At 42.6% G+C, this 16,790-nt stretch overlaps 1 protein-coding gene across 2 annotated transcripts in view; it reads right to left on the minus strand.

Annotated features, from left to right (window-relative positions):
- The window catches only part of znf710b (zinc finger protein 710b), a 22,833-nt gene extending 8,153 nt beyond the window's left edge, over window positions 1–14,680 (minus strand). Inside the window, exon 1 of one of the 2 annotated variants that reach the window (XM_031848589.1) lies at window positions 14,414–14,680. Coding sequence is in view for 1 of the 2 variants with exons in the window: in XM_031848588.1 (XP_031704448.1) it covers window positions 550–594 (45 nt within the window). In the remaining variant the exon portion in view is untranslated. Of the gene's footprint in view, window positions 1–549; window positions 1,304–14,413 lie in introns of those variants that run through there. The other variant, XM_031848588.1, reaches the window with a different exon arrangement.
- Between the last annotated feature and the right edge of the window lie 2,110 nt (window positions 14,681–16,790).

Below are 16,790 nucleotides of genomic sequence, written 5' to 3' on the forward strand. Positions count from 1 at the left end.
AGAGAGAGAGAGAGAGAGAGAGAGAGAGAGAGAGAGAGAGAGAGAGACTGGAGTGGGAGGGGGGAGAGCTGAGTGAAAGAGTGAGTGTAAGGCAGCAGTCAAAATAGAGCAAGAGGAAGAAAGAGAAAGAAAGATATGTGGAGACAGAGCGAGGGAGGGAGGGAGGGAGGCAGAGAGAGGGAGGGAGATGCAGTGAGCAACCAGGAGACAGAAGGAGAAAGAAAATGACAAAATGAAAGCCGGACAGAATGAAAGATAAATAAAATTGTGAAGTAAAAACAGAGCGAGCGAGAGAAAAAGAGGAAGGAAGAAGAGTTGAAAAGAGCTCAAAAGAGGGCGAACGGAGTTAACGCCAGACACAAGTCTTAATTAGTGAGAGACTAAGAAATCTGCAAATGGCAACTTTAAAAACAAAGAAAACCTACCAAGAACCAAAAAGCACCCCTGAAGGCAGCTCTCTACCTGTCTTTCAGCTGCGAGTGGGATCAAGCCATGTTGCCTCAGTAAACCACCACTTAACATGCTACGAGGGAGAGCCAATGAACTCACCACGCTCCTCTTGCTGTGAGGTTTCAGGTGCTTTAAGGATCTCATTCTTCAGTGCGAGTGTGTTGAGTGAGAACAGGCTACGTTCCCTTCCTTTTTATACGTGAGGGACGAGGGGAGGCGGGGCTAATATCGCCCGCCTCCACCCCTCTTCTTCTTCTTCTCCCAACACAGTTTTGGTAGTGACTCTGGTCACACCATCACAAACGCAGACCAGACACAAACAAACGTTCTCCCAACAAATCAGCGTGAGGTTGATTTAAAAACAAACAAACAAACAAACAAACAAACAAAAATGCACTGCTCATATCACTGGCTCCTCGATAGTCTGATGATAAATGGGCTAAGTCACCTCAAAGTCACAAGACACACACACACACCGACAAAATAAAATCAACATCATAGTCTGAAATTATGGATCCACCAGGCTGCCTCCTGCCTCACTCTCCCTGCTTTCTTCCATCTCCGTCTGTCATTCTCTGTCTTTGTTTCTGCCTATCCCTGTCTGTCTCCCTTTCTTTATCTGCTTATTCCTGTAGCTCCATCTATTGCAGAGTCCTTTTCTGTGTATCCTCCATGCATCACTCTATCTCTCTCTCTCTCTCTCTCTCTTTCTGTATCTGCACCTTTATATCTATCACTCTCTCATTTATAAAGTAAGGTTTACGAGTACGAAAAAAGTGTTGGAAGATTGTTTTGTGCAGACTTGGATGCAAGTATATGATGTAGGGAGAGGGGAAGACGAGAGAGACAGAGAGAAAAGAGAGGGAAGGTGACTGACAAGGAGATGAGCGAATTGAGGAGAGAGAGAGAGAGAGAGAGAGAGAGGATGTGAAAGAGAGGAAGAGGGAGTGGAAGGAGAGAATACTGAAGGAAAAGAGCGGGGAGGGCTGGAGGGGAGAGACAGAAAGAGAGAGAGAGAGAGAGAGAGAGAGAGAGAGAGAAAGAGACAGAGGGGGATGGGAAGGAGCAGAATGCGGTAAAAGAATAAGAAATGGAAGATAGATGGAGGGAAAGAAAAGGATAAAATGAGAGTGAAAGGGAGAGAATAAAAAGGTACTTCTTTTAATGATGGAGCAAACAGGCCAATGTATCCCTCTCTCTACGAATCAATCACACACACACACACATACACATACACACACACACACACACACACACACACACACACACACACACACACAAATTGGGCCATTGATTGACACCAACCTGTCCAAAGTTAGAGTGTGAAGAAGAACTTTCATCTTTTTTTCACGGCATCTCCCGTGAAAATTAGGGGAGCGTGGAGAGATGAGACAGCCGCGAAGCTGTGAGACGGTGCCAACGGTGGCCCGAGAGGGTCATGTCAAAGCTCATGCACATCCTGAATCACGAAACCGAGACAGAACGCAAGAGGGCAAACTATGGAGGCAAATGAGAAAACGGGAATCAGGAGCCCGACCAGCACTTCCTCCACAGAAATGAGTAACAGTATGTTACGTACACAAAGCCTACATTTAAGAGGTCTTGTATGCATTTTGCAGTGTATGTTGAAGGTGTGTTCCCTCGACAACATTCATTTGTGACAATCGTGCATCCTCCCACATCACAACTACAGTCAACACAGTCTGAGCTCTCGGTTTTTAATTGCCATGTGAAGAAACAGCTGTGTTTAAAATGCGCTAGACAGCTAATGTCTTTTTTAGCATTGCTCCTTCTCGAGGTATGATTTTACATGGCTCTCATGGGAGATACAGTGAAACGCTTCGTCACTGGGAGTTACAGAAGAACCGCCGAATGTCCAACAAATGAATAGACACGACTGATCACTTTGAGAAAGCACGGATCTGATTGGAAGGATTGAATCGAAATCTGAAAGAGAGGAGAGAAACTTGTAGTCTAGAAAGCATTCATTTACATTTCATTTAGGAGGAGTAAGAAGTAAAGAGTCTCATATATATGATTACTGCTTTAAATGTAAAAAAAAAAAAAAACATCAATTAGGTTTGCTTAATTACAATTAGAGATAAAACCATCCGTTGATTAATCAATTGGTCAATTCTTGGATAAATGATTCCAAAGAATTCCATAACATTAATAAACTAAATGTGTATTTGATTACTGGAGAATATAATCAGCATTATGATTCTAATAACTATAATAATAACCCGTTTTTTTCTGATTCTATGTGCTTTGTTAAGGTGGACTACACTAGTAGTGTTTTCTATAATCTCAAAATAAAACTTGACACAAATATTTAACTTTCTCTGGGGTGATGCTGCTAGCACCAACCCATCTCCTGTCAATCACAACCCAGACGAGCACAAAGCTGTTTTCCCTGCATTTAGTCTGTAAAATAAAAAGTTTTGCTTAATTTAAAATGTGATAAAGCAAAAGTGAGGAAATCCTGGAAATTAAACACATAATGCTTTTGTTAATTGGTCTGTTCCATTGTTCAGCTTCAAACTCCCAATCATATCTTAAAGGATTTATAGTTTTGCTTCTATTTTGTAGCTCCATAGTGAAGTTCATTTTGCTTCTGTTTCGCAGCAGTCACAGCTTCCCACGGATAAAATCAAATGGGCGAGGGAAGTGAAACCTGACCGAACGTAGCTGCTCGAGATGCATTCTGATGACAGCTGTAAACTGCTGTCTGTCTCGGCTGTACCCAGACTCCTTCTGGATTTATCTGGATTAAAAAAGGCACTGAGGTGGGACACAACCAGACATGGTCCAGACAGAGCTGGCCGAAGACAGTTTGGCCATCGCAGTCTTTGCAGGATCCATGTTCGCTCCACATTATGTCTGGAACGTCTGATTCAGTCATAAGGCATCTTGCCTTAAAAAAAAAACAATCAATCGTTTATTTATCGAGCAAAATGGCGAAAATTCACTGGTTCCAGCTTCATAAATGTGAGGATTTGCTGCTTTTCTCTGCTTTGCATCATTATACTGTGAATTTGTTCGGCTTTTCAAATGTTTGGTTGAACAGAACAAGGTATTAGAAGACTTCACTGTGGACTTTTGTAACAATGAGTAAACAGTACCACTCCAACAGCAAGGGCAGAAACTGTGCTCAATCTATTTTGGTACCGACTGAAATGTATTGAATACAGTCACCCGCTCGATGTTGTGAGTGACGTAGAAAATAAATACACTGAAATAAAAAGAGAACTGATTGAAACAGTAGATTGTAAAGAATAACCTTAAGCTCTGACATGTGGGTGTTTCTCGCCAAAATGCACCTTGGGGATTGTAGTTAACTTCTTGCCCCATGTTTTTATGTACTCAGGCCTGTAACGTTTTATCAAAGAACTACATAACATGTAACGTTGTCTTTGGGAAACATGAATGGGACTTTAAATAACTCCTCTCCTCTTGCAACTCCACAGAGCGCTGCAGGAATGAGTCCTACAACCTGGAGAGGAGTTAGCATTTTAGCACTTGCAGTTCCCTCGTCTAGTTAGATGGCTGAAATAAGGTCTGGGGTTTACTCAGGTTTGAGATATTTCAAAGTTGTGTCCTACGATACAAAATACGTCAGTTAATACACCACTCGTAAATGTTAAAAGCTGTTATCGTGTCGTTAAAAAGGCGGTTGCTAACAAGTGGCTAAATGAGACTACTAAACGTCATCACAGTGACTTACTTATGCCGATTGCATTCGCACTTTAAACAAAGATAAAAGTGGTGTTGACTTGTGAAGATCATCTTGCCGAACAAAACGTGCAAGTATCGTAAACTTGTGTTTCCCGTTGGCGTTTTGTCGAGGGAACCAGTCCGATGCTGATCTCCAGGGTTGGCCTACAAATATACGTCATCCCTACAGCGCTCTACTGTATTGAAGGAACTTCAAACGCAGCTCTAGCAGCAACACTTTTGTACCTGCAGTAAAACCTCAGCAAACTTCCAGCTCTGGTTTACGAGGCCATCGCCTCTGTTCACCTGAGAGGCGAGGCAGTCACCTGCTCCGTCTAGTCGAGTCTAGACCATTACGGTCATTTGTGGTTGTTTTGTAGGCCGGCAAGTTAACCACTTGTTGAACAGAGACAAACAGAAGCAACCGCTGTGTTGGGGCCCGATTGTTACGGTTGTATTTGAGTTAACACGAATAACAGAGGAGAGTAAATAGCATCACAGATGGACGGGTTAAATAAGAAACTAATATTTTGTGATGGGGAGAGAAGGTTTTAGTCAAAATACAGCTTTTATTGTAGAATCGTAACGGTTTCTACCCCTGACGTGTTTGTTTTTTCTGTGATAGAAAACATTTTTTTAATAAAGTTTGCGACATATATGTCGTGGGGGGGGGGAGTGTGGTAAACAACAGGATAGAGAGAACATGGAGGAAGGAGAGAGAAAGGGAAACGGCAGAGGACAAAATGGGGGCGTAATAGAGGAAGCAGAGAGAGAGAACAGATGATTGCATGGAATGAAAGAGGGATTGAAGGGGGAGGGAGGGGAGGAGATAAAGAGAACAGGGAGGGGAGGGGGAGTGAGTTAGCAAGTGAGTGAGTGAGTGAGTGAGTGAAATGGTGGAGTGAGAGAGGAAAGGAGAGAGAGAAAATGAGAGGCAGCAGTGGGGGAGGGGAGGATGTAGAGGGAGAGCAAAGCAAGAGAAAGAGAGAGGCAGAAAAGATTGAAAAAGGAGATAGAGGGAGAGCGAGCAAGGGAGAGAGAGAGAGAGAGAGAGAGAGAGAGAGAGAGAGAGAGAGAGAGAGAGAGAGATGGGGCAGGGAGCAACGTGAGAGCAAGGCAGAGAGAGGGAGGGAGGGGCAGTGTGCAACGTGAGAGAGGAAGAGAGAGAGAGAGAGAGAGAGAGGCAAAGAGAGAGAGAGGAGGGAGGGGTAAAGCGTGATGGAAACCGAGAGCAAGAGAGGAATAAAATGAGACGGAGAGAGAGAGAGAGAAGGAAGGAGGGAGGGAGAATGAAAGAGGGAGAGAGGAGGATAGACGAACAGAGAGGGAGGGGGAGGGGAAGAGAGCTGAAGAGAGAAAAACAGAAAGAGCGAGCAGAAAGAAAAATGAGGGAGTGAGCGAGGGAGAAAGAGAGCACAAAACCCATTTCACCCTCTTTCGTGGTTTCACAAACATGGCTGCAGCTAAAGAAGAAGAAGAAGAAGAATGGTTGTGTTGGTTGGTACAAGTCCTCTCTATGTAACACAAACACCCGACCAGTAACATTACAATGAACCAGCATCAGATGTAATCACCCATGTTAATCATTGTTGGGTGAAAACAGCTCAGGTGTATCGTGATGTGGTCCTTCCTAAAAGGAAACATTTTATTCTCCTCAACTGCTGAAATGCTAAATACTGAAGGACAACAAGCATATCGTGATACATAAATCAAGACTACTGTGTCCTCCCAACACCTCCATCACCTCTTGTAAGTCGCTATGGATTCAGTGCAGTGCATTGTGGGCTACAAAGTAAGTCTTTTTTGTCTATATTTGTTTGGATTTTTTCCATTATTAGCTATTAGCAGTTCATGTTTGCATAAGTACTCATGTATGAACAGACAACCATCACTGGGTTATGTTGGTACTACAGAAAACTTAAAAACCTGATGATTGTCAGGTAAGTTCTGCAGCTTTGATCGATGGTTCTTTGAAATTTAAACTAATTCATGGATGTGTATTTGCGATGGAGATCGGAGATAACGACATCCTCGGAAATAGTGTCGGACAAAGTTTTTGTTGTCATTGCGATCAGCAGAAATGTGTTTGAAATACATTCGTTTGGATGCTAGAGCACAAGAAACAACGTAACCGTTATGATGCTGTAACAGCACCGATATGTCTCCAGCTAAATCTACGGCCGTTGCGCCGAGTCATCCCATGAAGAGCAACGAGCAGGCGAGTCGCCGCTGGCACAAATACACTGTAGGCCCGGTAAAGCTAAAGCTAGCAAGCAGGTTTCTACAGTGATGGTTCAGGTTTGCGCTAAGTATGAAAATGGGCGGGGCTCCAAGGGGTCCAGGCTCGGTACACCTCAACGTTTCTCAAACTTTGACTTACAAGGATGAACGGGAGTGCTTGTTTTTTTTTAATTTTTATAATAATACTGAAACCATTTTGCCATTTACTACAAAAGTTTTTCATATTTTTGCACATTTAAAACTACTTTTACCCAACAAAGGTAAATTAGCCACGATGCACTTTACTGTAATCTGACATTTTGTCCAATTAAAGGAACAAGGTTTGAACTTGTTTTTGCCCTTGTGGTTACATGTTAAAAGGTCACACACACAAATAACATGAAAACATGTGTGAAGCGTCGTCTGCTTCAGAAGGTATAGCATCGTTTATCGTCATAATAAAGAAGGTTAATAGAAGTGGCTGCCACAGAGATGTAGCTACAGTGTACTCATGTACTATTTATAGTAATAGTAAATACTTGCAATTAAACATTGGACTCGAGTGCTCACCACCATTAACAGTTGCGGGGCATGAGAGAATTCAAAGCTCTGCACTCACATTATACTGGGTTGAAATGAAAATTCATAAATAAGTGAACCCTGATAATAAAGTTCATACAAGAGACGCATTAAAAGGGAAAACCTGAATAAATTAGTAGAAGACGATAACAAATGCTTCCATGCAGGGCTCGACGGGTCACTCAAAGGTTTTGTGTCGGCTGCTGCTCTACTAATCGCTGGTTTTGGACTTAGTCGACTAAGATTGGTTGTTTTGTCCAAAGCTGAATGACTTAGTTCTAAGAAACGTATATGAGCACATCTCTAAACACAAGATTAAAAGTTCTGGAGAAACTCGATTACTAATTATTATTTATTTGCTTGACAATCAGCACTGTGAAGGGAGGACACCTCCTCCTCGACCGCAGCACAGACGAAGCCATTTCAAACGGTCGAGGGTCCAGCACCACCGGCCACTGCAGTTCAGTGACACATAAGCCTCTCACTCGTTTCTTGAGATTCCCCTGGATTAAAGAAAAACAATGAAGTCTTAAGTATAAGGGCAGAGAGTTGGAAGTGCTCCCTTCCTTGTGCCACCCTACTTCTTATTTTCTATTTGTTGTTAATAAGGAAAACAATTAAATGCTGATAGGTTTAGGCCTTGAATTTAAGAGGTTTTTTTTAATCTTACATCAACATTAAACTGCAGTCTATGAATATGCCATTAAAGCTTACAGCAGGTGTGAATGACAGATTTAAGGTAGCCTGTTTGCAGCGCTTGAGGCAAGTACACAGCGTAACATATTTATGAAGAGCTGTCCTTTGGGAATAAAGTCCCAAACACATGATGTGTTCGCCGTGTCATCTTTGCTCTCCTTAAATGTGAGTGAAAAACGGCGACATGACTTATGAGCTATACGCATTCAAACACTGTTGGATTTGTAATTTTTCTTTTTCATGTAGATATGAATCATCGGAGAGTTGAGTCTGGGTTGGTTTGGTGTTCACGAGGACATCGATCCAAACCAACCTAGCAGCATTTAAATGTCAGTCCCAGATTTCATTTTATTCCCACCATGTTTCATACTTATGTTAAAAATTCACTAACGATAGCGAAATAAAATATCAAGGCACAAAGCTCTCAAGCTAATTCACTGAGAAAAGGCACGATTTAAAGTCTCAATAAACTGCATCACCTCTCTCTCTCTCTCTCTCTCTCCTCCCTTTTTCATCCCTTCCTTCTTAACTTCCAGTACATCCCCACCACTCTTACAGATTGAGTTTTAATGCACATGTGGGTATAGTATGATGATCAGGATCCCGTAACAGCATTAATGTTCTGGTATAATATGGATCCCTGGAGGGGAAATTCTCATTTCACTTGTTCTTTGGAGATCAGCTACACAACAGCACCCCCAGAGACGAGATGGAGATTCAGCGTCTTGCTCAAGGGCTCTTCAGCAGGGCAGATATTTGTTGAAATGGAGATTAACATTTTCCCTGTTCAACATTTGCCTTTGTAACCTTATGCAGTCATGTCTTTTTTTCTCCTATATATGCTTGCATACAGGGGAACATATAGAGGGGAAGATATTTATAGCGCGACAGTCGGTTGTTCACATGGTTCAAGTTCAAACCGTGGCTCCTTTTCTCCCTCACGGACAGCTGGCCAATCACACATCGTGATGTAGATTTGAAAGTCGGATTCAAAAAATGACAGATACGGTCGGACAAAATCCCTCTTAATCCGGTTTCCGAAGCTGTTCGACCAATCCGACAAGATGAAGCATACTGGCAGCTTAAAATGGACATTTTGCACTACACCCATTGAATGTTTGTTGAGTGAGATTTAATCTATCTAACATCAGCCTGGATTTTAAACAATTCTACACCTCGCGACATCTTTTGGATTAAACGTCTGTTCAATGTGAATTCATCTGCATCGCATTCTTGCGCTGGAAGCTCCTTCCTCACATGCACGGCTGATTCTCAGCATCTTGTATGCAAGTTGCGAGGACATAACCACTTACGACAGAAACATAAACACATGACATATTTAAAACAACCCGATATAGATACCTTAGGTTTTTTTTCTCCTCAAGTTGTCACCAAGATACACACTGAATGAGACATTTTACAGTGTAAAAATAAACTTGTCAGCGCTCTCTGGAGGATTATGTAATGGTCACACCGTTACTGGTGCAAACTGGTAATTAATTCTTCGAGTTTTACCACCTGAATATTCCTGAAGGCTCCATATTCATTTTAATCTGCAACAGACATGTAACTAGCGACTTCATCGTGTAATTCTTCAGTACGGCTACCCCCCCCCCCCCCCCATTCACAGCCTCAGTGTAAACCCGCTATCAGAGCAACAGAAGGCGTCAATCAAACCAACAGTGTAAGATGGCTGTACTGTCTCGGACTCCCTCGAGAGTAACTTCATCCGTCCACACAAGAGGTGCAACTACCGGGGTAACTATCCCGAGCATCGCCGACCCGAGTTCTGCACGCCGACAGTGTCATGACAAAAGCCTCATCACTGACGGAGACAGAAACCGTGTGAGAGGACGGAGAGGGAACGAGAGGACGGGAAACGGAGACGATAAGAGAAGGGGACAAAACAGAGAGGCGTCCCACGTGCACGGATACACACAATGCATGCGCTCAGACACACACACACACAGCTAAAATTACATTCAAGAGGGCATGAACTAGGCCACTGCCCTGCACTATGCAGGACAGTGGCAGTTAGCCAAGTGAACAGAGGCTTGCAGAGACATAAAGGCTGAAGGCTGACACTGAGTGTGCTAACCTATAGAGCTAAAGAGATTCATCCATTTATCGATTAGTTGTCAACTTTTATATTTTAATGAATAATTAATCGATTTGAGTAAAAACACTGATTCCAGCTTCCTTGATGGGAATGTTTTCTGGTTTCTTTGCTCCTTTATGACAGAAAACTGAATAACTTTAAGTTGTGGATAAAACAAGACATTAGAAATACGTTTTCACCATTTTCTGACTTTTTATAGACCAAAGAACTAATTGATTAATTGAGATAATAATCGACGGATTAATCGACAATGAAAACAGCCCAAGTTATACCTTTGTGACTGAACTGTTAGCTTACTACACACAATACCATTATTGTCAGCACAGATGATATGCTCAGAGGACAACAAACAGGATGCATCAGATTGAAAGAGAAAAAAGATCAAACGATGAGGAGCAAACTACAGGATAGTCCAATTTTGAACTACAAATAATTTGAGCGATGAAGAAATCAAACAGCTTGTACGATATCACGTTATGTTGAACTTCAGCAAAATAAGTTCAGCAGATAATCTTTTTCACACAGAGAATTTGGCAGGATTTAGGAGGACTGAATAACAAACCGACTCACCAGACAACTAGTAACAACTTCACACAGTAAAAGCTGGCAAGGACAGCATTTAGCCAGACCAGCAGCGAGACCCGAGCTGACAGACATGACTCGCACCTAATAAGCAGTACATACTGCAGTCGTGTATTAGAAACTCCTTCTGCATCCACTCCATGGAGCAGGACAAAAACAGTGAATTTATAGTGGTATTCAATTCCTCACTTATTTATCAGCAGCGAACAGATACAGCTATTTGCCAGTCGCCTGGATTCTAACAGAAAATGAACACAACTTCATTTGAAGCTTTTAAATTTCAGGACTACGAGACATCGCCATGCTAGCCATGCTAGCAGCTCAGAGAGTACGGTGCTCTGAGCTATATTCTAACATGATTACAACTGCTCAACATCTTTGTCTAGCCATTAGCATGCCAATATTTGCAAAGTACAGCTGAGGCTGATGGGAATTACATTAGTTTAGCAGGTATTTGGTATTTGAAGTATTTGGCATGATGATGGCGCTTGATGTAAACTTAAGGGATCACCAAAGTTATTACAGTTTATGAATAAAAGCACCAAAGTTCATGGCAATCCATCCAATACTTGAGGAAAAGTGACTTAAGCCGGTAGGATTCATCCTCCGAGGACCATGAATATCTGCACCAACTGTTATGCCAATCCATCCCATAGATGTTGAGATATTTCACAGAATGAGTGAAAACTTTAACCCGCTGTTGGCCCTGGAGAGAGAATCAGAGTATCACCAAAGAGATTAGGGTTCATCCACTGAGGACAGTGAATGTCAAATATCACAGCAATCGATAGTTGTGAGATATTTCCGTCAGAACCAAAGTGGTGGACCGACCACTGGAATGCCGAAAACACAGTATCCCTGACATTAGCTACAGGTATTAGACAGGTGACACAGAGGAGTCTAGATCAGTTCTAGGTCCTATTTTGCCCATTGTCTCTAAAACCAACACGTGCTTCTCTCAAAAGTGACAACAGCGGACAAGATTGTTTTTGCTTTGAATCACAATTATATTAATTCACATGTTCTAACATTATGTGCACTGACAGTTATGTTATTAGCGAACATTCAAACATGCCGAAGCTTCAGCCAACCCTCATCTGTTATGCAACGAGAAAATAGCAAGCTGCATTTATTATTAATGACGCCATACAGAGTAAGCAGTTAGCCAACTTAACGACACAAAAGCAACATTTTAATGTAATTTATGAACAGTTAAATGTTGCGGGCATCGTTTTCCCAGAAGGACCTGAAGTATTGTGGCTTTCCAATAGGACTACACAATACACATTACACTCATACAGTGCAAACAAACAAAGTGGCCTCACACTCTGGAGGTCGTTCAGCGCGGCTGTAACAAACAGGCCCTACACATTAGGCCTTTGTGCTTCGAGAAACATCGGCCTCTTTTTTTAAAAAACCGTGCCTGCAGCACTGCCGAGCGCTGCAATGTGCTGACACAATCATCAGCTATTCTAAACCTTTTACCACAGCGTTATCCCCACATCCTGACAAAGAAAGGAGGGAGAGGGGGAAAAAAAAAAGAGAGAGAACAGCGAATTTTCGCTTTTCTTCATTTGTGTGTCTAATTGTCAGTTAAGATGATTGGTTCGGGTTTTTTTAATGCATATTGTGGATGTCCTGATGGGCTTTCTGTTTGGCTCTGCTGGACCTCTTTCAACTCAGCCAACCTGCCGCTGATGATCCACGGACGAGTGGCTTATGATCCCCCGGGTAGCATACAGACTGTGTAGTAGCAGCTTGCAGCAGCAGTGTAATAACACATTATCGATTTAAACTTGGGGAAATTCATTCATCACCGCACAACTCAAGCTGGCCGAGCAATAAAAAAAAAAAAAAGCGTACTGTTAAACTTGGGAGGTATTAATTCAAAACCGAAGCACAAGCCTGAATTGTGGAGAACTCGACAGTGCTTTTTTGTTGAGCTTGGCATTTTTTTTTCCGGTGGACTATTATTTACTCAAGTTATTGGATCACCGTACGAAATGTCAAAAAATACTATTATAATCATCGATCGAACATTGAACACCACAAATGAAGTAAGTCTGGTCCAAATGCCGGCATCATTCATCACCGAGCACAATACATGAGAATCACAAGATCTTCTATGTGCAGAGCCGATTAGACACATTAACACAAGGTTAACACCGAAGACAACAAATATAGCAGCCAGCGGAGAGACAGCAAGTTTGCAAATTAATATTTGGCAAGATGCCTTTGAGCAAAAACAGACTGGAGAGGTTATCGTCAAACAGTGAAAGTCAGAGAGGCTCAAAGCGGGCATTCAAGGAGGCAGAGAACTCCATAACGTGGTCAGTCACTGGAGCTGCTTGACAAATCCAGGGTAAAAGTAAATAAATGCACTCTTTGGAAGACAGAGGTGGAGGTGGGGTCTACATAGAGAACACACCAGGCCAGCGCCACTTGACCAACACTCATGCTCAAGAAGCACTGGGGGATGCTCAATCGTAGAGCTGCAATGAAATACGATCTCCTGACAAAAGGTTACTGTAACACTAGAGAATGGGTGAGTTGGACAGAGATGGTTGACACCCTTCACTCCCTCGAGCACTGAGGTGATTAAATCAGTTTAGCCAAGGTGTCATTTCAGGATGCAAGTCTGCTCACACCCACATCAGAAATGGGTCAACTTTTAAAAAACTGCAATCGGTGAGATCTGCAGCGGGAATTAAGATCTGCATGGCGGCGATTACCTCGGTCGAACCATGCTGAGTCACTTGAATATTTCCATCTAAATGACCATCAATCAGATGACCCACGAGCCACAAGGGGAGGACGTCTTTTTAATTACTGCCAGCCACTGAAATGCACTGACACCGAACTGCATCGAAGCACATCTATAGCCCCCCCGTCTGCCAACCGGTATGCACAGTATGCAGCTGCCTTGCTGCATGCAGCCAGTGCACCATCAGACACTGCATGGTGGCAGGTATGCGAGGGGAGGTCAACAGTGCTATCACCCATTCTGGCCTTGCACTTAAATACACAGAATGTCACCGAAGCAGTATATATATATATATATATATATATATATATATATATATATATATATGCAGACCCAGACAGCCATAGCACCTTCACGTCCCTTGACAGCCAGTGTGAGATGCAGTGCCCTCATTAGGATACCTGTGGCCTATCGATGATCTCTGACAGCCCAGTGAGGAGTCACTGGCGGTGGCCTGTCTCCCTCACAGGAGCACGCAGGCCGGGCTACAGGTTATCTACTGCAGTGAATCTTTCCGGTTCTTTGAGGTGTCAAACACCCCCTCCCCCCCTCCCTACCCTCTGCACTGGGCTGTGACCAAAATGTGGTTCTCGGACTGAACGCTATAAGCACCTTTAGCTTCACATTGGGGTTGTGTTCACTTTTCTCCTGCGCGAAATAAACCATTATTCCAACCGAAACTCGCGCGGTATCTTTTAAAAGAAAAGGCCCGACAACTTAACAGCGAAAACTTTTGTTTCAAGACAGGCCTACGCAAGACATCTCGGCCTGCCCGCGTCCTGGCATGAGGAGGTGGGTTAGTTCTACTGTGTGTGCAGGGCAGCCGGGATTAGTGATGGGCAGACCCGGGCTAACGTGGCCTGGTGTAGCCCCCTTACTCCCTTTATGCGTCTCTTCCCCCATTCTCTCCCCCCAACACACACATCTCGACGCCATCTGTTTGTGGCATGAGAGAGAATGTGGAAGTAAAAAAAGAAAAGACGACATTTTGACTGTAGTTGCTGACCTACATCGACCAATTTGTTTCTGGTACAGCGTTACAACATAACAAACCCCGGTACGAGAGACACCAGATCGAAACGCCCGGGCAGTAAAATCGCCAGACATTACTCGCATACATTTTCTAGCCTGGTCAGGGGGAATTTAATAAGTTACGGTTGAAGCACTCCTCCGCCTCGCCGGGCCGGACAAGTCAACGCTCCGGCGGCGCATACGTTTCCCTCTATCATCGTCAAGAACAAAAAAAAAAAAAAAAAAAAGGGACGAGAAACATCAAAATCGCAACTCACCTGATTCCAAAATCGGTTTATGGTGGCGGCGTGATTGTGGTTAATTTCAATATGTGGAAAAACAGTTGGTGGGTCCCCGTTGTGTGTGTAGCAGGAAGGAGGGAAGGGAAGGCGAGAGGGGCTGACGTGAATGAATAAACAACTGAGCTCCTCCTCAACGCCACAAGTAAAGGCGGAATGTGGCTCCCTAAGTGGATTTCACCAGCAGTCATTAAACGTCCCCTCTACGTGGTCTTTGTCGGGGAACACTTGTGTTTTTAACAAGCTTTACAACCTTTGATATGGACTATTATAGCCTCCCGATGCCTCCGCCAGTGGCCGATTTAAACACGCCCACTTTTTAGGTAATCCATCCGACAATTCTATTATTGCATCATTTTTTATTTTATTTTAAATAACACAAAACTAGGAGTCTTTTTTTTTTTTACTGTAAAACACATATTTTGTATGGCTTTAACAAAATCCACCAGGTGGCGCTATCTCTGCACCCTGACAACAGGACTTAATTTGGCATGGTGGCTAGACTCCATTAAGACCCCCTGCAGACATGTTTTAAGACATGTAAAAAATACTTTGCTTTGAATGATAGTCAATAAAGACTTATTCAACAACAACAACAAAAATCATTTAAAAATCCAGATGCAAAAGGTGTACTATGTGGACCGGGCGCTTCAAGTATCCACACATTTGTGTGAATTGCATGTTGGACCATGAGTGGCCTCCAAAGCAGTTGAGGTGTCACAAAATCCTGCTCGAGTACAAACGTTGAGCACAGAGAAACTTCCCAGATGTCCTCTACTGTCAAACTCTGCTCTCACGTCATTCCGAAGCTCAAACATCCAAATGAACAATACGCAAAGCACATTTTTGAGTGGAGGGGCACTTTCATAGAATAAGCCTTAACACTAAAATGTAATGGTTAACAGTATTGAGAACCAGCTGTTTGTCCCCAAAATGTGAGTCTCCATAATGTGACTGTGTGAACACATTCGTATCCTTACAATGTGAGTAATACAAGCACACACACACAGAGCAGAACAATGTGACACGAACCAATTTGCGTTACTTAATTAGCTACTAAACCTATTTCAAGAGGAAAGCTGTCATCTGTTTTGACTATTTAGTTTGGCAAGATCACACAGTGAGAACCAGATCTCCACAGAGATATTTTTGTTTTTGCATCAAGTTATTTAAAGAATCATTTTAACAGATGGGGAAGTGCACGAGGTGGAGAAAAAAAAGGGAACATTTAAATTAAAAACAAAATCTTTTGATGTATCCAAATTCCTTAATCAAATCAAAATTAGTTATTTTGAGCCGCTGATTACATTTTGATTGAATAGATTCAGACACTGAATTATTATCAGTTAGGGTTTTGGAACTCTGCCGCAATAATCTAAGAGAGAAATGCACAATTCTGACGCTAGAGGGCGAAAGCACTCCACTGAATTTGTGTGACTGAGCATTAAACCTATTTTCAGTGTCCAACTGATTATTCATGTCTCGTATGATTCCTGAATTCATTAATTGCTATTAATGTGGGAAATTCTAGATTGGTGTTCCTCTTATAAACTGTCAGAGAAGATCAAAGCATGTCCTCTGGATGTTCAGTGGTGTAGTTCTCCTCCTTTAAAGGCAATTTAGTTTTTACAACATGAAAGGAAATGATTCTTGATGGAGCAAGTTCATTTTTTGCTGGTAATCAGAAAAGGATTGAGGGTTTTTGTTGTGTAATTGTGAAGAATCGCAGTTGGTATTTGTCTGTGAATCATAACTGTACCTTCAAGTCGTTTTGTACTGTGCTATATCCGTCAACCCCCCTGCAGCCTGTGATTATAGTGTTATTGACAGAATATGCTCCCTTACATTAAGATGCTGCTGTGGAGGCCTTTAGTATTCAGAGGCCCGTCGATACAAACGCGGTGTGAATTTAAATGTTTGCGGGTTGTTGGTCTAAGTCTTGGGTTGAAACTGTGTCAGCGAAGTGAGATGAGTTGTTATTGATTGTTTTTAGATGATTCGGGGGCAAGAACACTGCAGGCATTGTCAGAGGTAAAATCTGCTTGTTTACCCAAAGGTATAGAGAACAGCAATGTGGGGGTGTTTGGGAAGCTCACTGGGTTATAAGTCACATTTCTGGCCATTTGAGGCTTCCTCATATCTTTTTTTTTCTTAACATATACCTCTGTCTCTCTTTCATCTATGAGCAGAAAAAGTGCTGTCCACATAACGACCTGAATATGCGAGTTAATATGCAGCAAACGCTGCGACTTACAGTAACACGCGCTTTTTTTCTCTCCTGCCAACGTATTAATATTCTAGTCTGGTACTGTTGGTTCATCATGATGCGCTACCGTGATAATTTGACTGCCTGTTT

The sequence above is a fragment of the Anarrhichthys ocellatus genome, unplaced genomic scaffold (genome assembly GCF_004355925.1).
Source record: "Anarrhichthys ocellatus isolate YVR2014 unplaced genomic scaffold, GSC_Weel_1.0 scaffold8, whole genome shotgun sequence".
Lineage (NCBI taxonomy): Eukaryota > Metazoa > Chordata > Actinopteri > Perciformes > Anarhichadidae > Anarrhichthys > Anarrhichthys ocellatus.